Raw genomic sequence first — 18934 nt, 5'->3', positions numbered from 1 at the left:
CACAGGCACAGGCACAGGCACAGGCACAGGCACAGGCACAGGCACAGACACAGAGAGACACACAAAGAGAGGCAAAGCTCTCCACTGTGAGATCACTCACAGTGATTGTACAGGAAGGCGGAGGAACTTGGAAAGTGGCCATGTGCTTTTGGATAATAAATGTAGGAAAGCCTTTGCTTGAGAAGCTCTAGTTGGAGGCAGAGTGGCCAGAGCAGAAGAACTAAAAACAGTGTTTATTTAACTATATTAAGTGCTCATTTGCATTCTTGACATCCTTCCTAATTCTTATTTTTATGAAACTTCTCAGCCAAGGGAGTTACCAAAATAGACAAGCATGAAATCAATTTTTCATCCTACTTTAGTAATGGAAAGAATGCTCACTTCCACTGTAGCTTTAATTTTTTATTTATTTTTTTTAGTTCTTTCTGCTTAATAAAGATTGCTGAGTGAGGTTGCCCCCATTCTCAGTTTCACTTTAGGTGTCCTGAGGGGTTTTTGGAGGAGTAAGTCTTTCTTGTCAAACAAAATGCTATGACACATGAGCCTTCTTGTCTATAAAGAATGTACAAAGCATTCACTACTAACTGTTCTACAGTATTAGTTCCTCAGTGACCTTGTTCACCCATACACAAACCTTGTGTTAATGCAAGTTCAGTCATTTTAATCAAAATCAAACTCAAGCCAAGTATAGTGGCACATGCATATAGTGTGAGCTACTGAGGGAGTAAGGTGAGAGGGTCTCCTGAATAAAAGAGTTTGGAAACAGTCAAGAGACTTAAAAAAAAGACTTTTAAAAAAGAAAACAAGCACGGCACACCAGAAAGGCCTGCTTCCTTTCTTCTGCATTTGCCTGTGGTGCTCAGTAGCACGTCACTCTCCACTGATCTGACCCAGGATAGGAAAAACACTAGAAGACACACATCAGGCATCAATGACAAGCAAGGACGATAATGACCTAGGAGAATGCAGCTGCCACGAGTACCACGTGGGCTTGCTCTGTTTGCAGTGTCATGAAATATGTGTGCATACTGCTTGCCTTGCTTTCCTTCCTTCTGTCACTAGTAATTATTTATTGAGCTTCTGCTATGTGAGAGAACTGGCGATTGCTTAGGATTTAGAGGGAAATACACACGAGTTTCTAACTCTGCTAGAGCTCATAGAGCAGACCACCGAGTCAGGGATGCTTATGGTACAAGAAAGACAATAAATAATTTCCCTTGAAGACAATGCCGACTTACCGTGGCTTTCATTTCCTGATAGGAATGCCTCCTGGCCAACATTAATCCCAAAGTAAAGTAGTGTGCTACAGCCTCTTGGCCTCTTGGACCTCCTCTCATCATCAGCATTGGCAGTACCACTGTGCATCCCCCTGCATAGAGAGTCCTGTGACTGTCTTAGTGTTTCTTACATCTACCATTTCCTTTGGTTCTTGTCCCTTGTGCAGCAGTCGCCGCCTTCTATCTAGGCTTGTCTCTAGAGCCTGCTCGTATCTAAGTCCCAGCTGTTCATCTGGGTCTCTATGTGCCCAGCTGCTAGCAACACCCTTCGCCTAATGTGCTCACTCATAAGCATCCCCAAAAGGCAGAATGCAGGTGGATCCCAGCACAATTTCTGGTTCACTTTTAATAACTGTTTGCCTCATTCCACAGGAGGATGCCCTTCTTCTGAACACAGAACAATGTTTTTACTGTATGCTCATTTATATAGCTCTTTCTGCACTTTGCTTTTCAAGTCCAGTGTCTAAACCTTTCCATTCTTCCTGGACCAATTAAAGAATTTCTGGAAATTCTTAGTTTGGAGTGAACTTTTCTTTTTATTATCCCAAGCAGATTGCAAACCACTAATACTTCCTGTCTGATCCCATAGTTCCTCATGCCAAATTAAAAGCCATAATGACCATTAGCATCTCCCAAGCATGATTCGGAGCCAGTCACTCTATGTTGGTTTCATGCGCTTTGTCTTACTTTATCGGTGCTAGGGCATTGGGGGAGCATGATCTTTCCTTAGAGATGCAGCTAAGCCAGATAGAAACTTACCAAGCTCAAGTGGAGCAACTATGACTTGAATCTGAATCCACCAAACTCCAAACATACTTTAATGACCCTGTTGTCCTTCATGCCCAAAGGTTTTGTGATCCCTGATACAGATTCAGTTTTTCCAGTTTTATCTCATATTGCTTTGGTCTGGGCCTTTTTTTTTTTATTATTACAGGTGACTTTTGCTTGTATCTTATGGTTTATATAAAACAGATCTTGTGTTTTATGGGTTTAGTGTTTGTTCTTTTGGTGTATGTGTGTGTATCTGTATGCATGTTTCTTATTAAAAAAAATGTCTGGATTGTTTGATTTGTTCTTGTTTTTTTCCTGTTTATTTCCTAAAGAGAGAGGCATGAAAGTGGTTGGTGGGAAGGTGGGGGGGGATCTAGGATCAGTTAAGTGAAGGAAAACCATAATGAGAATATATGATATGGAAAACAGTTTTATATTAAGTAAAAGACATCGACTAAACGTGCGTTGAACTATTAAATAAGAAGGTTGATGCACTCATTATGCATTGGGCAGACTACTAAAGTAAGTGGGCAAATGCCCTTAATGTTCATGACCTTTTCCGAAATTCTAGGAAGGGTTGGAGGACGAGGGCCAAATGTGACACAATACTGTGTCTTTATTTATTCAACCTTGCCTTCATTTAAACCAAAGGAGAATTAACCACAAGTGAAGCTATTGTACATGTCATGCACTTGCGTGTGTATACACACAAACACAATGTGTATTACTCTTCTGTAAACAAATTCAAAGAAGGAAGCAACAGGTTAGAACAGACGCACTTTATTTCAAGTGCTTCTGAATAACAGGAATGAACAGTGCGCTTTCTCCTGTCTGTAAAGGAGATAGAAAGTCTGTCAGGGTGGTCTGCAGAAACTTCTTAACTTTTGCTTTGCATCAATGAAGGAGCATTTTCTGTACCATTTTTTTTTAATAGCAGAGTTTTATCATATTGGTTAGTATCATTTTATGCATTTTCATATAAAACTTTAAAAATTAAAGTTTGCATTTGTCTTAGTTTGGGTTATTGCTGTGAAGAGACACCATGACCAAGGCAATTCTTATAAAGACAAACATTTAATCGGGGCTGGCTTATAGTTTCAGAGATTCAGTCCATTATCATCACGGTGGAAAGCATGGCATTATGCAGGCAGACATGGTGCTGGGGGAGCTGAGAGTTCTTCATCTTGATCTGAAGGCAGCCAGGAGGAGGCTCTCTTCTACACTGGGTGGAACCCGAGCACAGGAGGCCTCAAAATCCACCTATGGCATGACAAACTTCCTCCAACAAGGCCACACCTCCTAATAGTGCCACTCCCTATGCCAAGCACTCAAACACATGAATTTATGAGGGTATTCCTATTCAAACCACTACAGTACCGAGAATTTCATACTTGAATACTGTGATTACATAATTAACCATCTTTCCCTCTTAACTCCTTAACTTGTTCCTCTTCCTCTCTTCCAAATTTATGACCTTTTAGATAAATATTTTGTTGCACATGCATACTTTTTTTTTATCCTATTGAGCTCATTTAGTGTTGCTGATATATATATATATATGTTTAGAGATGACTGCTATGGATCGGATAATCCATCATGGGGTTTGTGTCTGGAGAAGACTGAGTCTCGTGTCAATAGCCATTGACTGCCTGTAGCTTTTCATTTAGGGTTGACCTTGTGAAGTCTTCCCCATCTACACCAGCATGGTAACTGGTGGTATCATTATTCTGGTCTTGTTTAGAGATACAGGGATTCTGATCCTCTGGGTCTTGCCATTTTTCTGCCTTCTTAAGGGATTCTTTGAGTTTTAGGTGTAGATACACTCATTGAAGTTAGGCACCCCATGGCTACTTATTATTTGCATTGAAGTACTTATATTATTTTTGAAAGTTTATACAAATTATATAGTCATATATATTAATCTTCAGAACATTCCCTTAACTCCTCCCAGATACACCACTATTTTTCCACTTTTCAATGTCATGACTTTTTAAAATCAGTGACCCCTCAACTCCAATTTGTGCTGTTCATCCTCTTCTGGGGGTGGAACAAGCCAAACACTTAAAGAAAACACTTTCTCCCCTAGAAAGCATCCACTACCAACAGCTCTTTGGAGGTGGGGGCTCACAAACCCTTCTTCCCACTGTGTTCTAGAATGTTGACTGGCTGGATTGTGTGCAGGTTATGCACAGGAAACCACAGGTTCTGTAAGCTGATGAGCGCAGTGGTCCTATCATATCTAGAAAACACTGTTTTGCTCTGGCTTTCCATGATATCCACTTCTGTAATCTTTCTAGCTCCTTTTCCACTATGTTCCTCGAGCCTTGGGGAGGGATGTTATGTAGTTGTTCCACTTCTGACTAAGCATTCCACAGTCATGTATTCTCTACACGTTGACCACTTATGAGTTTCCATATTAACCTCCATTCATGGCACAAAGAAACTTCTCTGATAACATCTGAGAGCTGCACTAATCCTGGCATAGGATTGGCCCTCCCTTCAGTCCACAGAAAGTCCTTCAGTCCCTTGCTGAGTCCTGCATTTGGAAGGGACAGAGTGATATGGTTCCCCACCCCTCAAACAGGGCCAGCAGGGTGTGGGCCTCCATGAGTGTTTGCATAAGGCTTGTTTGTATATTTTACTTTATGTTCCTCCTTGGCGGAATGGCCTGTTTGCCAAGGTTAATGACTCAATGATAATCAGAGACAGCATGAGTCTGGGAAGCAAGTGTGTGTCTATGTCCTTTGCAAAAAATGGTAAGTACTGTGACCTTCAGGTTACCTTTAAGGATGTGGGAAAGAACTCTGAAAACATGAGTTCAAAAATATATCATTTCTCAACTATGAAAAATATAAGGATCCAATATGAACTATATAAGGGACTTCATGGACCTAAACTAACAAAGGCAGCTACATTATGAACCAGCTTGTCAGAAAGATGCAAAGGCAAGCAGATGGATACAAAAGGAGGCAGATTTCTGATTTCAAGATCAACCTGGGACAGAGCAAATTTAGGTCCAGGCATTGTTGTAATGGTAATCTCAGGACAGAATCCCACCCTGCTAAGCATACTGTTTGTACTTAAAAGGCAGGCAGAGCTCTGAATTCATTTTCCATGTTTAAAAAATATGTCTGCTGTCTTCTTCTAAGAATCATGGGCTAAGGTCATAGAATGATGATTTGTGGGATAAACAAAAGGGAACCTGGAGTAAGTGACTGAATTGATATGTAAAATAGGAGTTTTTTGATCTTCAGAAGATGAGCTATCCAGAGAGATTTTAGAATTTTTTTCTAGCAAGAGAGAACTGCCTTGAGCAGTGGACTATCTGGAAAGCTGTCTCAAGCAGAACACAGACCATCAGCTTGCACTCCATGATTGACTTCTAGTCTGTTTTGTACCACTCATAAACACCCTTTCTCTCAAGAACCCCTTTCCAAGCTGAGGTTGAACCTTGTAAATTCTCATTATTTGAATTTTCCCCAGTCATAATTCATTTCAGTAGCCTGTCTGCTGCAAAAATAAACCTCTTTAATAGAACTTCAGGATCTCTGCCCTCATGAATTCACAGGAGCTATGGTTGCCTAGATAAAACCTGCCCAAGATTAGAACAGCCAACAGTTTTTATAGATTTGGATGGGTTACATCTGTGATTGTAAGGATAAGTGTTTAGAATACATTTAGAAATGTCTAGGATAACGGTAGTAGTAGGTTCTGTTCTAAAGTCTATGACTCTTCCAGCCACAAATAGTTATGTAGGACTACAGTATCTGGCATAAATTCCTTCCCACCTAATGGGCCTTAAGTCCAGTGAGGCATCTGTTGCCTTTCCCAAAGATAATAGCACAACTGTAATGATTTGGGACATCTTGCCAAGCTGCTCCTTGTTATGGTTCATAGACTTTACAAATGGGTAGGATTATCAATTGATTTCCCCCCTGGGCAGCTTATGTAGAACCTTCTAATACTATGGGGCTAGTACTCAGGGAGAAAGCTTTTAGCTCAGTTTCAATTTGAGTCCTTCAAGTTCTTTGTCCAAAGTATGTGATATCTTCAGCAATATAGTTTCATGATCAACCTCTGGGAAGCAACCAAGGACAACAATAACTTTCTCTCTCTCTCTCTCTCTCTCTCTCTCTCTCTCTCTCTCTCTCTCTCTCTCTCTCGGAAATCTCTTGGACACCTTCTAAACATCAACCAACAACTCAAAGGGGTTTCTCACAGCTGTTACTAGGGGTTTTGTTAGGTATGTATTTTTACATAAGATTATAAAATATTTCCCTATGGACTTTTAAAACATCCTTACTATTATATATCACATTTTCCTATCCTTCCCATCTCTCCTTTCCAATGAGAGCCCCTCTCCCATCTTTCTTTCCATCTTCATAAAGCCTGCCCTTCCTCTTCTCTCTTCAGCTTTTAATATTCTTTGTTCTCTGTGTTTAGTGTTTTGATTATTGTGTGGTAAGGGGACTTTCTTTTCTAGTCCAATCTATATGGTGTTCTGTAAGCTTCTTGAACCTTTATAAATATGCCTTTTGGTTAGAAATTTTCTCCTATGATTTTACTAAAAATATTTCCTGAGTCTTTGAGCTGGGAACTTCTCCATCTTTTATTCCTATTATTCTTAGGTTGGCCTTTTCATATCTTCCTAGATTTCCTGGATATTGTATGTCAGAAATTTTTTCAATTTAACATTTTCTTTGACTGATGCATCTACTTTATCTATTGTGTCTTCAGCATCTAAAATTCTTTCTTCTATTTCTTGTACTTTGTGTTGCTTCTTTCTATAGTTCCTGCTCACTTACCCAGATTTTTCATTTTCAGAATCCCCTCAGTTTGTGTTTTCTGTAATGCTTCTACTTCTATCTTCATATCTTTACTGGTTTTATTTATTTCCTTCAACTGTTTGTTTTTTCTTGGCTTTTTTGATATTCTTTAAGGGAATTATACATTTTCTCCAATCTCTAATTATTTCCTTCAATTTCTTTAATGGATTTATTTATTTTTCTTTATGGACCTCTAACATCTTCATAGTGTTGGTTTTAACTTGATTGTTTCCTTATGATTTAGTTGTGTTGAAATATTCAGAGCTTGCTGTAGTAAGATGGCTGTCCTCTGGTGGTGACATATTGCCCTGACTGTTGTTGATTATATTCTTATATTGATGTTTTGGCATCTGGGTTTGGATGGATTATAGGTCTAGGTGCTTATATCTGTGATTGTCTTTGTTGGATAAGTGTTTTCTTTCTTGGTTTCTGTTCCCTTCCTTGTTTTCTGGCTGGATTAGCCTGTGATTGAGTAGAGGGTATCTGTCCAAGTTGGGTGTTAGACTTCTAATGGCCTGTAATGCCTCTGGTCCAGTAGGGGTTTGCTGCCAAAGTTGGAAACTGAAGTTGGGTGATGTACTTGACCAGGGGTCCTCTAAGATTCACAATGTTGGCCAGGCTTTTGATGTGGTAGGAGTTTTCTGCGTGGATTTCAGGGACTTGGCCTGGTCCCTGAGGTTTGAAATGCTGGCATGGCTTCTAGTGGAGTAGGAAGCTTCCATCAAGTGTGGGCCAAAATATGGCGATGAGGAACAGAGGGGGAGTTGGAGTCATGCTGGATGTTCATGGGTGGGATGGGGGTGGTTTTACCTGGGGTTCATGGCTCTAGTGAGGTAGAAGTGACTTTTAAATTTCTTATGGAAAACATTCATAAATATTTAATCACACTGGTAAATATTATAATTGACATGAGAGCTTTAACTACAAACATTAATGACTTCTTACTACAATGGAAAAATTACTGCAGGAATATGCACTGTGGATATGGAATAAGTATTATTTATAATCTCCTCATGTCCCTACATGGTCACATATGACCTCTTTTTCTTATATGGGTCAAACCTTGGTGTTCAAGTCTTAGAATCTCCGAAGTCAAGACAAATGAGTCTGTTCTTGAAAATTAAACACCTTCTAATTGGTAAATCCTAATTTCCACCATTTTGTTTCCCAGTTGTATTAGATTTTAAAACCTTAAAGGGTGATGCTAAACAACAATAAAACTATAAACACAAGACAACCCTAAAATAATCTGTGTTCATAGTCTCTAGGTGGCCTCAGTAGGATGAGGAAAGTATTGTCAAAACCCACTACTCAGTCCTAGCTAACTAAAATTATCATGAGAAATTTCCAAAAGCTTCCCTTTTTAGGATTAATTCCTTACATTTCATTGACAATTTACAGTTCACATGGTGCGTTCACATGAGGTTAAAAAATTTTGCACTAAATTCTGAAATTACAAAAGCTATGCAAATTATGGAGAGAATGGATGAAATGTAAATACCCCCTTTCATCTGTTATTTCATTCTGAGACACATGCTAAAATATTCTGATCTAATTGTGACTGCAGGCAAAATGTAGTCTTTTCCCTCTGGGTCATTAGAGTTAAACAACCCATGTCTACATCAGTTCGTCTGGTGAAGACAGTCTGAAAATGGCTTCTGTTCTTCCAACCACAGTTTGCCTTAGGTTGAATTGTTAATGACTTGGTTTGTCTAGAAACTGTTTTAAAGCATCTAGATGCATGGCAACAGGCTACAAGTCACAGCAGGTCTATTTTATTAAAAACAGTCATATTTGCAACAATTTTCAAGTTACAAATTATGGTGAAGATGCCACAGAGATATACTTGGTGTTCTGCATGAAACTGGTTTGTCAGCATTGGCATCTGAAATTCGTCTGCAGTATTTGTCACAATGAAATAATGAAATAACTAAATTCAGCTAACATTCACTATGTTCCATACATATTTCAGATCTTCTAAGTTCTCTTTTAAATTCTGTCTCGGGCTCTCACTCAAGAAACTGTGCTACATTTAGCTGTCATGTCCCTTAGAGTCCTTTTAACTGTGACAGTTGCTCAGGCTTTCCCTGTGTTTTGACATAGTTTACAACTGTGAGAAGTACTGGTCATCTGTTTTAGGGACTGTCCTTCAAGAGAAGTGTGTTTAGTGTTTACCTCACTATTGCTTTAATGGTATGATGTGCAGGGAGGACAGTTCTAGAAATAAAGTAACATTTTTAACATCATAGCAAGAGAAATCACCTTTGGTCCCCTGGCTCAGGCTGTGTCCCCAACTTTCTCTACTGAGTAGTGGTTCTTCTTCTTACTCTACCCTTTGGAGGGAGTCAGCATGCTCAGCTAGTATTTACAGAATAGGAAATTATACTTCAACTCTTTCAAAGTGGATTATCTACATAAATTATTTAGTTTAATGGCTGCTTTAATTTTCAAATAGCCGGGAGTGTTTCACAATTGAAGCATATTACCAAAAGGAAAGAGAACTGGAGTGTGGGGAAGATTTATATGAGGAAGCCAAGGATACAGGAAGTGAAGGGTATATTTCCACCAAAGGTACTCAGCAAGGTTTCCATATCAATGAACCCTCATAACACCTGTTCCATCTGGCCTCACCCTGCCCAGCAGTTCATCCCGGAAAGTAAAGCACCTGATGTAGCGGTGAGTTTATGCTTCACCGCTTTGGCTCCAGGCAGATCTCACTCGTGCACATGCCCAGGAGCTATCTTTGAATCTGTGAATGAAAGATACACACACATTAGCTTATTTTTTAAAACATCTTGGCTACCTTAAAGGCTGGGCACTCCTAAACCTTACACTGCTACCTCAGGCCCAATCAGGAAAGTATCACATGGCTGGTTAGCTTTATTTTCTGCCACTCCTGCATCCCATCCTTCTATTCTAAGTCATGGTGATTCTGTCCTGCCCTATGTTCTCGCTCATGCTACTCTAAGTGTCCTGCCTTGTGCTTAGCCATTAGCCCTTGGAATTTTTATTGATCAATCAAAAATCAAATGAGGACAAGGACCTTCAGCAGGTCCTTGAAGAACAAGACTAAGGACTTGCACCATTTTGTTTCTGTCTACATGAAATTAATTGAGACAAGTCACATAGATAAGGAACTATGCCCTTAGTAAGTAAGTAGGACATGAGAATTTGCAATCAATGATATAAAATAAAGTTTACCTTGTATTAAAACATTCTCTTTTTTTTTCTTAAATCATCCTGCCTTGATCTTTTCACTTTTAGTTATTTATTTAATTCTTCTCCCTTCACTTTCAGTGTTGTCTGTAGAGTTTATGTAAAACTCAGATTCCCAGCCCTGGTTGTAATTTCTGTATTTGCTCTTACGTTGAATGCTTATCCAAGCTCAGATTCCTAGGTACCCCAATGGTTATTTCCAGCTTACCACCAAGTATTTCCATATTGCCATTTAAAATCACCTAAACATAGTTTTTGGTTCCATATTCCCCTGAAATCAATATTTCTTTACAATAAAAAGCTGTATTTCTGAGTTGAGTGAGTTATCTGGTAACGATGTAAATTTCAATCCAAGCCCCAATCAAAACTAGCTTCTTAAAACTTTGCCTAAGTTTCTAATACCACAGTATATCTAAAACAGGCAATGGTTTTAGAAGAAACAATAATGACAAGAAGAACCTTCTAGAGTCACCATTTCCACCCAGAAGTCATACAGGTCTATAAGCATCATGTTTGGACATTTGGTGGTGTATGATGTGGGTAGCTCTGGGTGCTTCCCTGCCCCCAGACATCAGGTCTAATCTAAGTATGTATTCTGAGGGATGGAAAATTTTAGCTTGATAACAAGGAAAGAGAACTTGACGTGGATAGCAGAAACAGAGTGAGCTGTTTAATTTTGTTGTTGTTTTTATTTAGGCCTCTTTTCTGTCCTAAAAGACCTTACTCTCTATTATTTAAGTTACTCATTCAAAGCCTCTTCACTCAAGGCTCATCCCAAACCATCGTCTCTTCATACACTCTCTCTAGACTGGCAAGTGGTATCAATCCCTCTCAATATATGTAGCACATTTCTAGCCTCCCTCCAACTATTATCTTTAAGATAGAGACAGGGCATACTGACTTAAAACTGCGAGCATGAAATAGAACTCTGAGCTTGTAATCAGTGTATACTAAGTCACCAGCCTTCTATTCAATCATAGATGCTCAAATTCTAATCTGAACACATTAATTATGGTTAGGGTTCTAAACCAGATTGATCATCTTATGAATGCAACCCTTAAACAGTGAGTTCACGTATCGAAGTTTCTGATTTTAATGAAAGCTTGAAGAAAGTCGTAGAATTTACAGACACTTGGCATCCAGGCTTACATCTTCCAGCATAGCAGAGACCCATTATAATCATTATGAAACTCCTGCAATATGTTAAATCTGCAGCTAAAGGTAACAGTTAGATCATTCGCAAGTGGTTCTGTCATCAATTCCTCGTGTCTGAGAACTATAGAAATGAAAGTCAGCCAGTGACTTGGATCAGTGATGTGGAGGCTTATGTGTAACCCTGGAGAACTATCGTCCTAGTTTGTATTCAAGTCTGCCTGTTGTCATAGTTACTGATGTACTCGAAGTGATTTCCCTTCTGAATCACAACCTGTAAACCTTCAGTGAAAATAAGCTGCTCTTCCTGCCTTATTTATTTATTTATTTATTTATTTATTTATTTATTTATTTATTTTTGCTACCTATGAGTCAGATCTAAAAGCATAGCAACAATATTATGGATGTTTTATACTCTCTACAAGGTTCTAGCATAGATAAGGAATAAACGGTACGTAATCCAAATAAGGATCCCTGACTGAGGTTTCACTCCATTTGTTCAGTAAAGATTCATTGAGCACCTGGGTACTGAAGATACTACCTAGGTTTGTAGCACAGCTCCTGCCCTGTGGATATAGGAGCATGTTTTTAGTTTGTTTTCTGTTTTTGTTTTTTTTGGTGTGTGTGTTGCGTGCACATTCCTGCATGTCAGATATCTTTCCACAAGGCGTATACAGTGATGGAGAGGGAGCAGAATACAGAGAGCTATAGAATGCAAAAGAATGACATCTCATTAAATCTAAGGTGCTGTTGTGACCAGATTAAAGGAAGCACCAATCCTGGCCATCTTGAAGCATTGTTTTTGAAGGTTGAGCAATAGTATTGTCATTTGTTCTGCACCGAGAACCTTAGTATGACCTTGCATGAAGGATTCCTGGGGCAGCAGGGTAAGGAGAGCAGAGACACTGCACACAGTGTGCCATCTGTCAGCTGTCGAGACTCACGTTCTCCTTTCTGTCCTGGCTGCAGGAACTCCTTCACAGACATCCTCCGTGCCATTCTCCTGTCCTTGGAAGTCCTCATTGAAGATCCCGAGCTCCAGATAAACGGTTTCATTTTAATTATAGACTGGAGTAATTTTTCCTTCAAGCAAGCCTCCAAGCTAACACCTTCCATTCTGAAACTGGCCATCGAAGGGCTGCAGGTACGTTCAACAACTATGCAATGCAGATGTTCCTGACTGTACGTTTACCTGATTATTGCAACCAAAGTCTTATCTGTCCTTTGGAGTGGAATAAGGGAACGTGAGTACAACTCACCCAGGCGTGCTCCGTATTTTCACTTCAGCCTGAGCTTAAATGTTTGTTGTTTTTTCTTCATTAGCCTTCATTTTCATTAACAATATTAAATTGTTGTTACTCCAGGCACAAATTACCTGCCAGAGCAATAATGACTAAAGTCTGGAGATGTTTGGCTAAGTCCCAGAGTTCACAAAATGACAACTAGGAAGCAACTGGTTTATTATTCTTCCCCACAATGATGGCATGGGGGCTGGGTCTCCGGGAGAATTTTTGAGCCTCAGAAATGCGCTCTTTGGAGCTTTACTTCTGAAAGCCCTCTATGCTCAAGAATTCATATGAAAGTAGATTGCTTCCCTGTGAAGAAAGGAAGTCGATGAAGCTCAGCAGGCAGTTGCCAGAATGGGCCCTTTGAGGAAAAGATTTTTGTGTTTCGGGCAATTTTCTAGGACCTTCTGCAGCCCTCTCATCTCTCAGAGCAGTGGACCTTTTAGGGGTCAGTGGTTCTATGAACAGTAGCTAACTCAGAAATGTTGCTTGGTATCCTGAGGTGACACATGTTCAAATACAGAATTAAAGGAATGCTTTGGAGGCATTAAAAATCAGCAGAGGTAAAGTTCACATCCCTTCTTAATCTGATAGAAATATTTAATCAAGGGGGTGACCAGTTCCTTAATGTGTAGCCACACACCAAAACATGGACAGTGAATACTCATGCTCATCTGAACTGGAGTCCCACCACCCACAATATCTGTGCATCACAAGGGACGGCGGATGGTTCCATTTCTTAAGCTGTGGCTTGCTCTCTCACCGGCCTCTGAGGAACATATGCCTATTGAATGGATATTATGACATTAAATTAACATGGTTTCCTGTTTCCCAGAGGAGTAGAACTGACATTTCAGAAGAGTAACATTCCATTCACATGGTTCCAGGAACATTAAACTGTCCTTGTGAATTGTGGGTGCAGCTTCGTTCCTTTCGTATGTACAAACGGCTCAGCTTAACCTAACAGACTTCACATTCTTGACCATCAGTTGCCCTGCCTGTAAGACTTTTCCTTATCTCCTCTATTCTCAGTCCTTGAATATAGCTTCTCTCTCTAACCTTTTGTTAAGAGAGATTTTAAACTTCTCATTCTCATAATTAGATTGACCATTATTTCTAGGAATTTCTTCACAGGCTTCTGTATTTTATTTTTAAAAGATGATTTTTAAATATTTAAGTTGCTACGGATTAACTTATGTTCCTTTATATTTTTTTCCAGAAAAAAAAGCCCTTTAGTCAACTCTATGTTCCAATTTTTGTTTCTGAAGCATGTGTGGATTATATAACAGGCCATTGCTAACGTTGCTAAGCAGATGCAGGTCTTCCTGCATTAATGCAGTGAGTGTGTTTTAAAGGTGAAGCTATGTACACAGCTGAGCTGTTGTTACAGAAAATACCATATGGACCATGGTAGGTGAGGATGAGTCCCACTTAGGCCTTCATGTTCCATGTGTTGAGGTCCAAGGTGAATTCCACACTGTCCTGCTGTTTCAGTTAAGGGGTAGCCTCTCCTGGGATGACTGAAAGTTTGTGAGACCAGAGTCGGGGTGGGAGGAATGTGCTTCCCTGATCTCCAGAGCAGTGGGCTTCCTTTTACGGAGCTGCTCTGATTGTGAGAAAGCTTCAGACCATTCTGTATTCTAACTATATAAATTCTGGTATAGCTCTGTCTCTTCAGGCCTCAGGATCCTTAGAAAGTGATAGACACCCTCTTCATGGGGCAGGAAAACCATGGCCAAAAGGAAGTTAGGATAAGGTATCTTCCTAATACTGAGACCCTTTCATGCAGTTAGATCCTTGTGTTGTGGTGAGTCCCAACCAAGAAATTATTTTTGGTTGCTACTTCATAACTGTAATTTTGTTTTGAATTGTAATGTAAGTATATGATATGTGACCCCAAAATGGGTCATGATCCACAGGCTGAGAACTGCTCATCTAGGATATGGATTGTCCAGTTCTGTGCTACTTTGAACATGAAGAAGTTACTGAAACCACAGAAAAATCTGCTCTTTCCCTACGGTAGCCATTCTATCACTCAATCACGTTTCATACCAGACTCTCCTCTCTCTGACTTTGGGATCATTGAGATACTGATACTGCTATCTCTTCTAGGGATTTTTCTTTATCATGGTGGTTATCCTCATCTCTAGGTGACTATGAACCCTTCTGATACCTTGTAAAGGTTATAACTAGGACCAAACAGAATTCATTCATTTTTTAGTCAATGGTGGTATACAGTGACAATTCTACCTAGACCTCTAATTGTTCCCTACAGTTGCTCAAGAAAGAAATTACATAATAGTGTTATAGTGGAGACAAGAAAAGCTACAGAAGACCACAAACGACAACAGAAGAGAAGCCACATGCTGTCGTCTTTCCATTCACCTTGAAAGATGCTTGAAGAGGTCCAGATATCTGCTGGACACTCAGGAGACTGTAGGGGGGAAGCCTCTGTTCTAACATACAAAACTTACACTGTCTGGTCTCTTGTCTCTTGGCCAGGTTGAGAAATGGCCTTCTCAGTGGAATCTCTAGACCCCTGTTGTGCTTGACCATCTGGTTTGAGATTTCAGCTGTTTACAAAATGAATCTAGAATTTCCTCCTGCTCTACCTCTGGAGAGTTTAGGGCCCTGGCATGTGATGCCATTCCTACACACATAGGTAATGAATGCAGTAATTCCAATAGAAAGAAAAACTGAGGTAGCTCAGATAATTCACTCTTGAGGCTGTGAGAACTTGTCATCAGTTTTGTCAGTCCTGTATCTTATATTCCAACCTGGTTTAAGAGGCCTGGGGTTTTGTTTTGTTAAATTCTCTATAAAGAGACATTTAAAAAGATTGTTGGTTATTCCAGGTTTGGTTCTTCTGGTATGAACGGCTATGATGTGGTGCTTATCATGAAGGGAAGTCATGAGACAATGCTCTTTGGTTAGCACACGAAAAGGAAGCTGTGGGTCTTATAGCAGGATGCAGTTACTTTTGTTGAAGTTCTCAGCTGTTCTGAACCTGCATGACCCCTTACATTGGACTCAAGGACCTAGATATTAATATTCCTGTATTATCTACTTACTGTGTGCCTGATACAGGGCTGAGAACCTAGTATCTCCATTCTGAGGCTGAGAGGCAGCTGAAATCAGAAGCCATTCTTGAGGTACCTGTCTCAGTGTCCAGATGTGGGCAGAATATCTGAAGCAATAAGCGAAATGACCTTTGGAATATCCTGCAGTAGGACACCAAGGAGTGCTGTTTATTCTGTATCTTTTACTTGGTTACATCAAATCCCAAATATGCCATAGTGTAGGTGGTACTACATAGTTTAGAAGTAACGGAACTGGGCAACTTGATGTCAGTGTTTGAGGAATGGGGATTTAGTTGTATTTTTTTTTTTTTTTTTGGTTTTTCGAGACAGGGTTTCTCTTTATAGTCCAGGCTGTCCTGGAACTCACTCTGTAGACCAGGCTGGCCTTGAACTCAGAAATCCGCCTGGCTCTGCCTCCCAAGTGCTGGGATTAAAGGCATGCGCCACCACCGCCCGGCTCTTTAGTTGTATTTCTATACATCAGAAAGTAATTAATTTGTCTCTGGATATAATTCAAAATCCAGTATATGCATAAGACTTTTGTTATGTGCTTCATAGATGAATTAATTATGGTAATCATACAGAATATTTTGCTTTAAATGTTTTCACATTTGGGGTGTGTGTGTGTGTGTGTGTGTGTATGTGTATGTGTATGTGTTGCATTTACCACAACAAGAGGATAACTTGTGGGAATTATTTCCCTTCTACTGTGTAGGTCCTGGAGCTCAAACTCAGGTCACAAAGCTTAGCAGGAAGCATCTTTATCCACCGAGACATCTTGACACCCAAAGACTGTTTAGAGAATCATCATGTTCTCCCATCAGAAGTTACCATGCCTAAGCTCATCACAGGATGTCTGTAAAACTCTACAGCACACTCTTCTTCTAAGAGACACCTTCAAGAGAGCATGTTGTTGAAGCCCCACATTGTTCTAGTTTACTTAACTATTCTGTGACTATTTCTCAAAGAATTTTAGTTAAAACACAATTTTCTTTAGAAATCATTTCTTCTTTCTCTGATCTTTTTTTTCTTTTACTGAAAAATTTATAGTTTCTCCCTGCTCAAATAATTCCAGATCCTTCCTACCTCCCCACCCACTAACTCCATGTTTTCTCTCTTTGCTTGCCCTGATCTCTAAACATGGTCAATCCTGTCTATGACTCTAAAACAACCATTGCATCCGTTCATTAGAACCTCTTTACATTTTAATGAAATTCAAAGTAATTTGCATGTGACCATTTTCACACATCACAGCATGACTCTTAGTGACTTTGGGAATTCTGGTAGAAGAAGTCACACATCAACGTCCTGCTTCTGAGCTTTGTAATATTTTCAGAATCAAGTTTTGAAATTCTTTCTTGTCGATCACTGCAGCATAAGTCTTACAATCAACACCTGGCTTTTCTCAATATGTAGCCAACTCAGGTATTCAGAAAGCTCACAGTATTTTGTTGATGGAGGGGAATAGAGCATTATTTACAAAATGTCTTATCTTGCATTAAAAAATTTGTTGTGGATTTAGACAATCCTGTTCTTCAATCAATAGAAGAATCCCAAGAAATGTTTGGCTTTTTGTTCCATTTTGTTTTTTCTTTTTTTCCTCTCATTTTCATGTTCATATCATTATTTCTCACCAATCTTGAAAGTTTATCACATCATTATCTCTTTGCTGAAAATGTATTGTGGGACTCCTTCTTTTAATAAAGATGTTTTCATAGTATTCAGTCAGCTTTGAATCAATTTTTTCAGACAGATTTGAGCCAGATTAGTGGGAGAGATAATCCATTTATTCTACAGTTGTTTCCCCTTTAACGAGTGCTGTGTGTGTGTGTGTGTGTGTGTGTGTGTATGCTTGCGCGCACACACACGTGCGTAAATTCATCCCCTTTTCCAAACATGTAAACATGTATTTATTTGCTCTGGGGAACCCAAAGTACCATATTCAATTGAAAAGAGTAGACTGAAAGTCTCTCATGTCATGGGCATTGTGACAATTCCTACATGTAAATGGACAGACCATGTTATGCTTGGAAATTTGGAAAAGCATCTGTACATTATGATCATCGGTAAGCTGTCTCCAGTTTGCGGTCCACATGCTAGGTATGTAGACATCCTGACTCAGGTATCCTTCAACACAAAATGTGGGCCAGATACTCTAATCATAGGATTGAAGTAGATGACAAAACTAACCTAGCTTCAAAGAACATTCTTTCCATTGACATGTTGCTAATGAGCCTATTCCCTATGTGGTTTTCAGACACTCAGGCATGGTGTTATAACATGGTGTTATAACATAATGTATGAGTTTGACATTACATCATCATACTCACCTGTTGGCCAAGTTACCTCACATCACTGTACCATCTACCAGACTTCCTCATTTCTTCAATCTGGGGCACAGACTGAGTTGACCATTCATAAGCATTGTTAGGTACTGATGCTTCTGGTATGACCACACTTTGGTGTGGATAAGAGCATAGTCTACTATCTGGGTTTTGATCTTGTTTCTGCACCTGACAAGTTATTCTCGTCCTGGGTTCCAGTTCTCCATCCGCTAAATGTAGTATCACAACAATATCTATCTCACATGTGAATAGTAAAAATTAAATGAGAAGGATTTTTATATAGCCAGCACTTCATGAATGTCCACGTGGTATTGAAAGAATGAAGGGACCCAGTCAGTAGACTCATTTGGCTTTAATGCACTTGTGTAAATAAAGTCTGCATTGCCATGCTCTGTGAGCCTGGATTTCTGAGCACTGACCCTCAACAGCTTCATCACTATTCCTAAACAAGGAAGTTCCTTATATATCTCTGTTACCATGACTTAGGCACAGATGGTGTCACCTGCCTGCTCAGTGTCACCTTCCTTTCTATTCTTGTGGTGTGATCTTTTCAATTATCACCCAGTAGTGGAAGAGTGAGTCCAGTCCCAATATCTTGACACTGGGTGATGGGTAGAGACTTAGAAGCAAATGCACTTTCTCCCTGTAAGACTCTCGCAGCAGCAGTGTCTGCAGTATATTTGACTCTGTGTACTAAAGCATGCTAGGAACAGAATGAAGAAAAAAAAGATATTTTGCATTTTGGACAAAGAAGCTCATGAATTTGGGTCTTCTAACGTTTTTATGTATGCTCCAAAAAATGTTTCCTCTAAGCAAACTGTTTTATCTTCTCACACTACAAAACTGTAATTCTGAATTTGCAGTTAGTACAATCTGTTATTATGGAAATGGTAGAGAAATAAAACATCTCTTCAAAAGCTCTACCTCATAAGTGTCAACTAAACTCAGGAATATAATCAGGGCTGATGACAGCCTGGTGAC

General features: G+C 39.5%; 1 protein-coding gene across 1 annotated transcript in view; it reads left to right on the top strand.

Annotated features, from left to right (window-relative positions):
• The window catches only part of Clvs1 (clavesin 1), a 185664-nt gene that overhangs the window by 72833 nt on the left and 93897 nt on the right, over positions 1–18934 (top strand). Inside the window, exon 4 of the mRNA XM_028768578.1 lies at positions 12212–12386. Within this exon, the coding sequence (XP_028624411.1) occupies positions 12212–12386 (175 nt within the window). The remainder of the gene's footprint in view (positions 1–12211; positions 12387–18934) is intronic.

This window comes from Grammomys surdaster, unplaced genomic scaffold (assembly GCF_004785775.1).
Source record: "Grammomys surdaster isolate TR1022 unplaced genomic scaffold, NIH_TR_1.0 64, whole genome shotgun sequence".
NCBI lineage: Eukaryota > Metazoa > Chordata > Mammalia > Rodentia > Muridae > Grammomys > Grammomys surdaster.
This window is presented reverse-complemented; position numbering and strand designations above follow the sequence as displayed.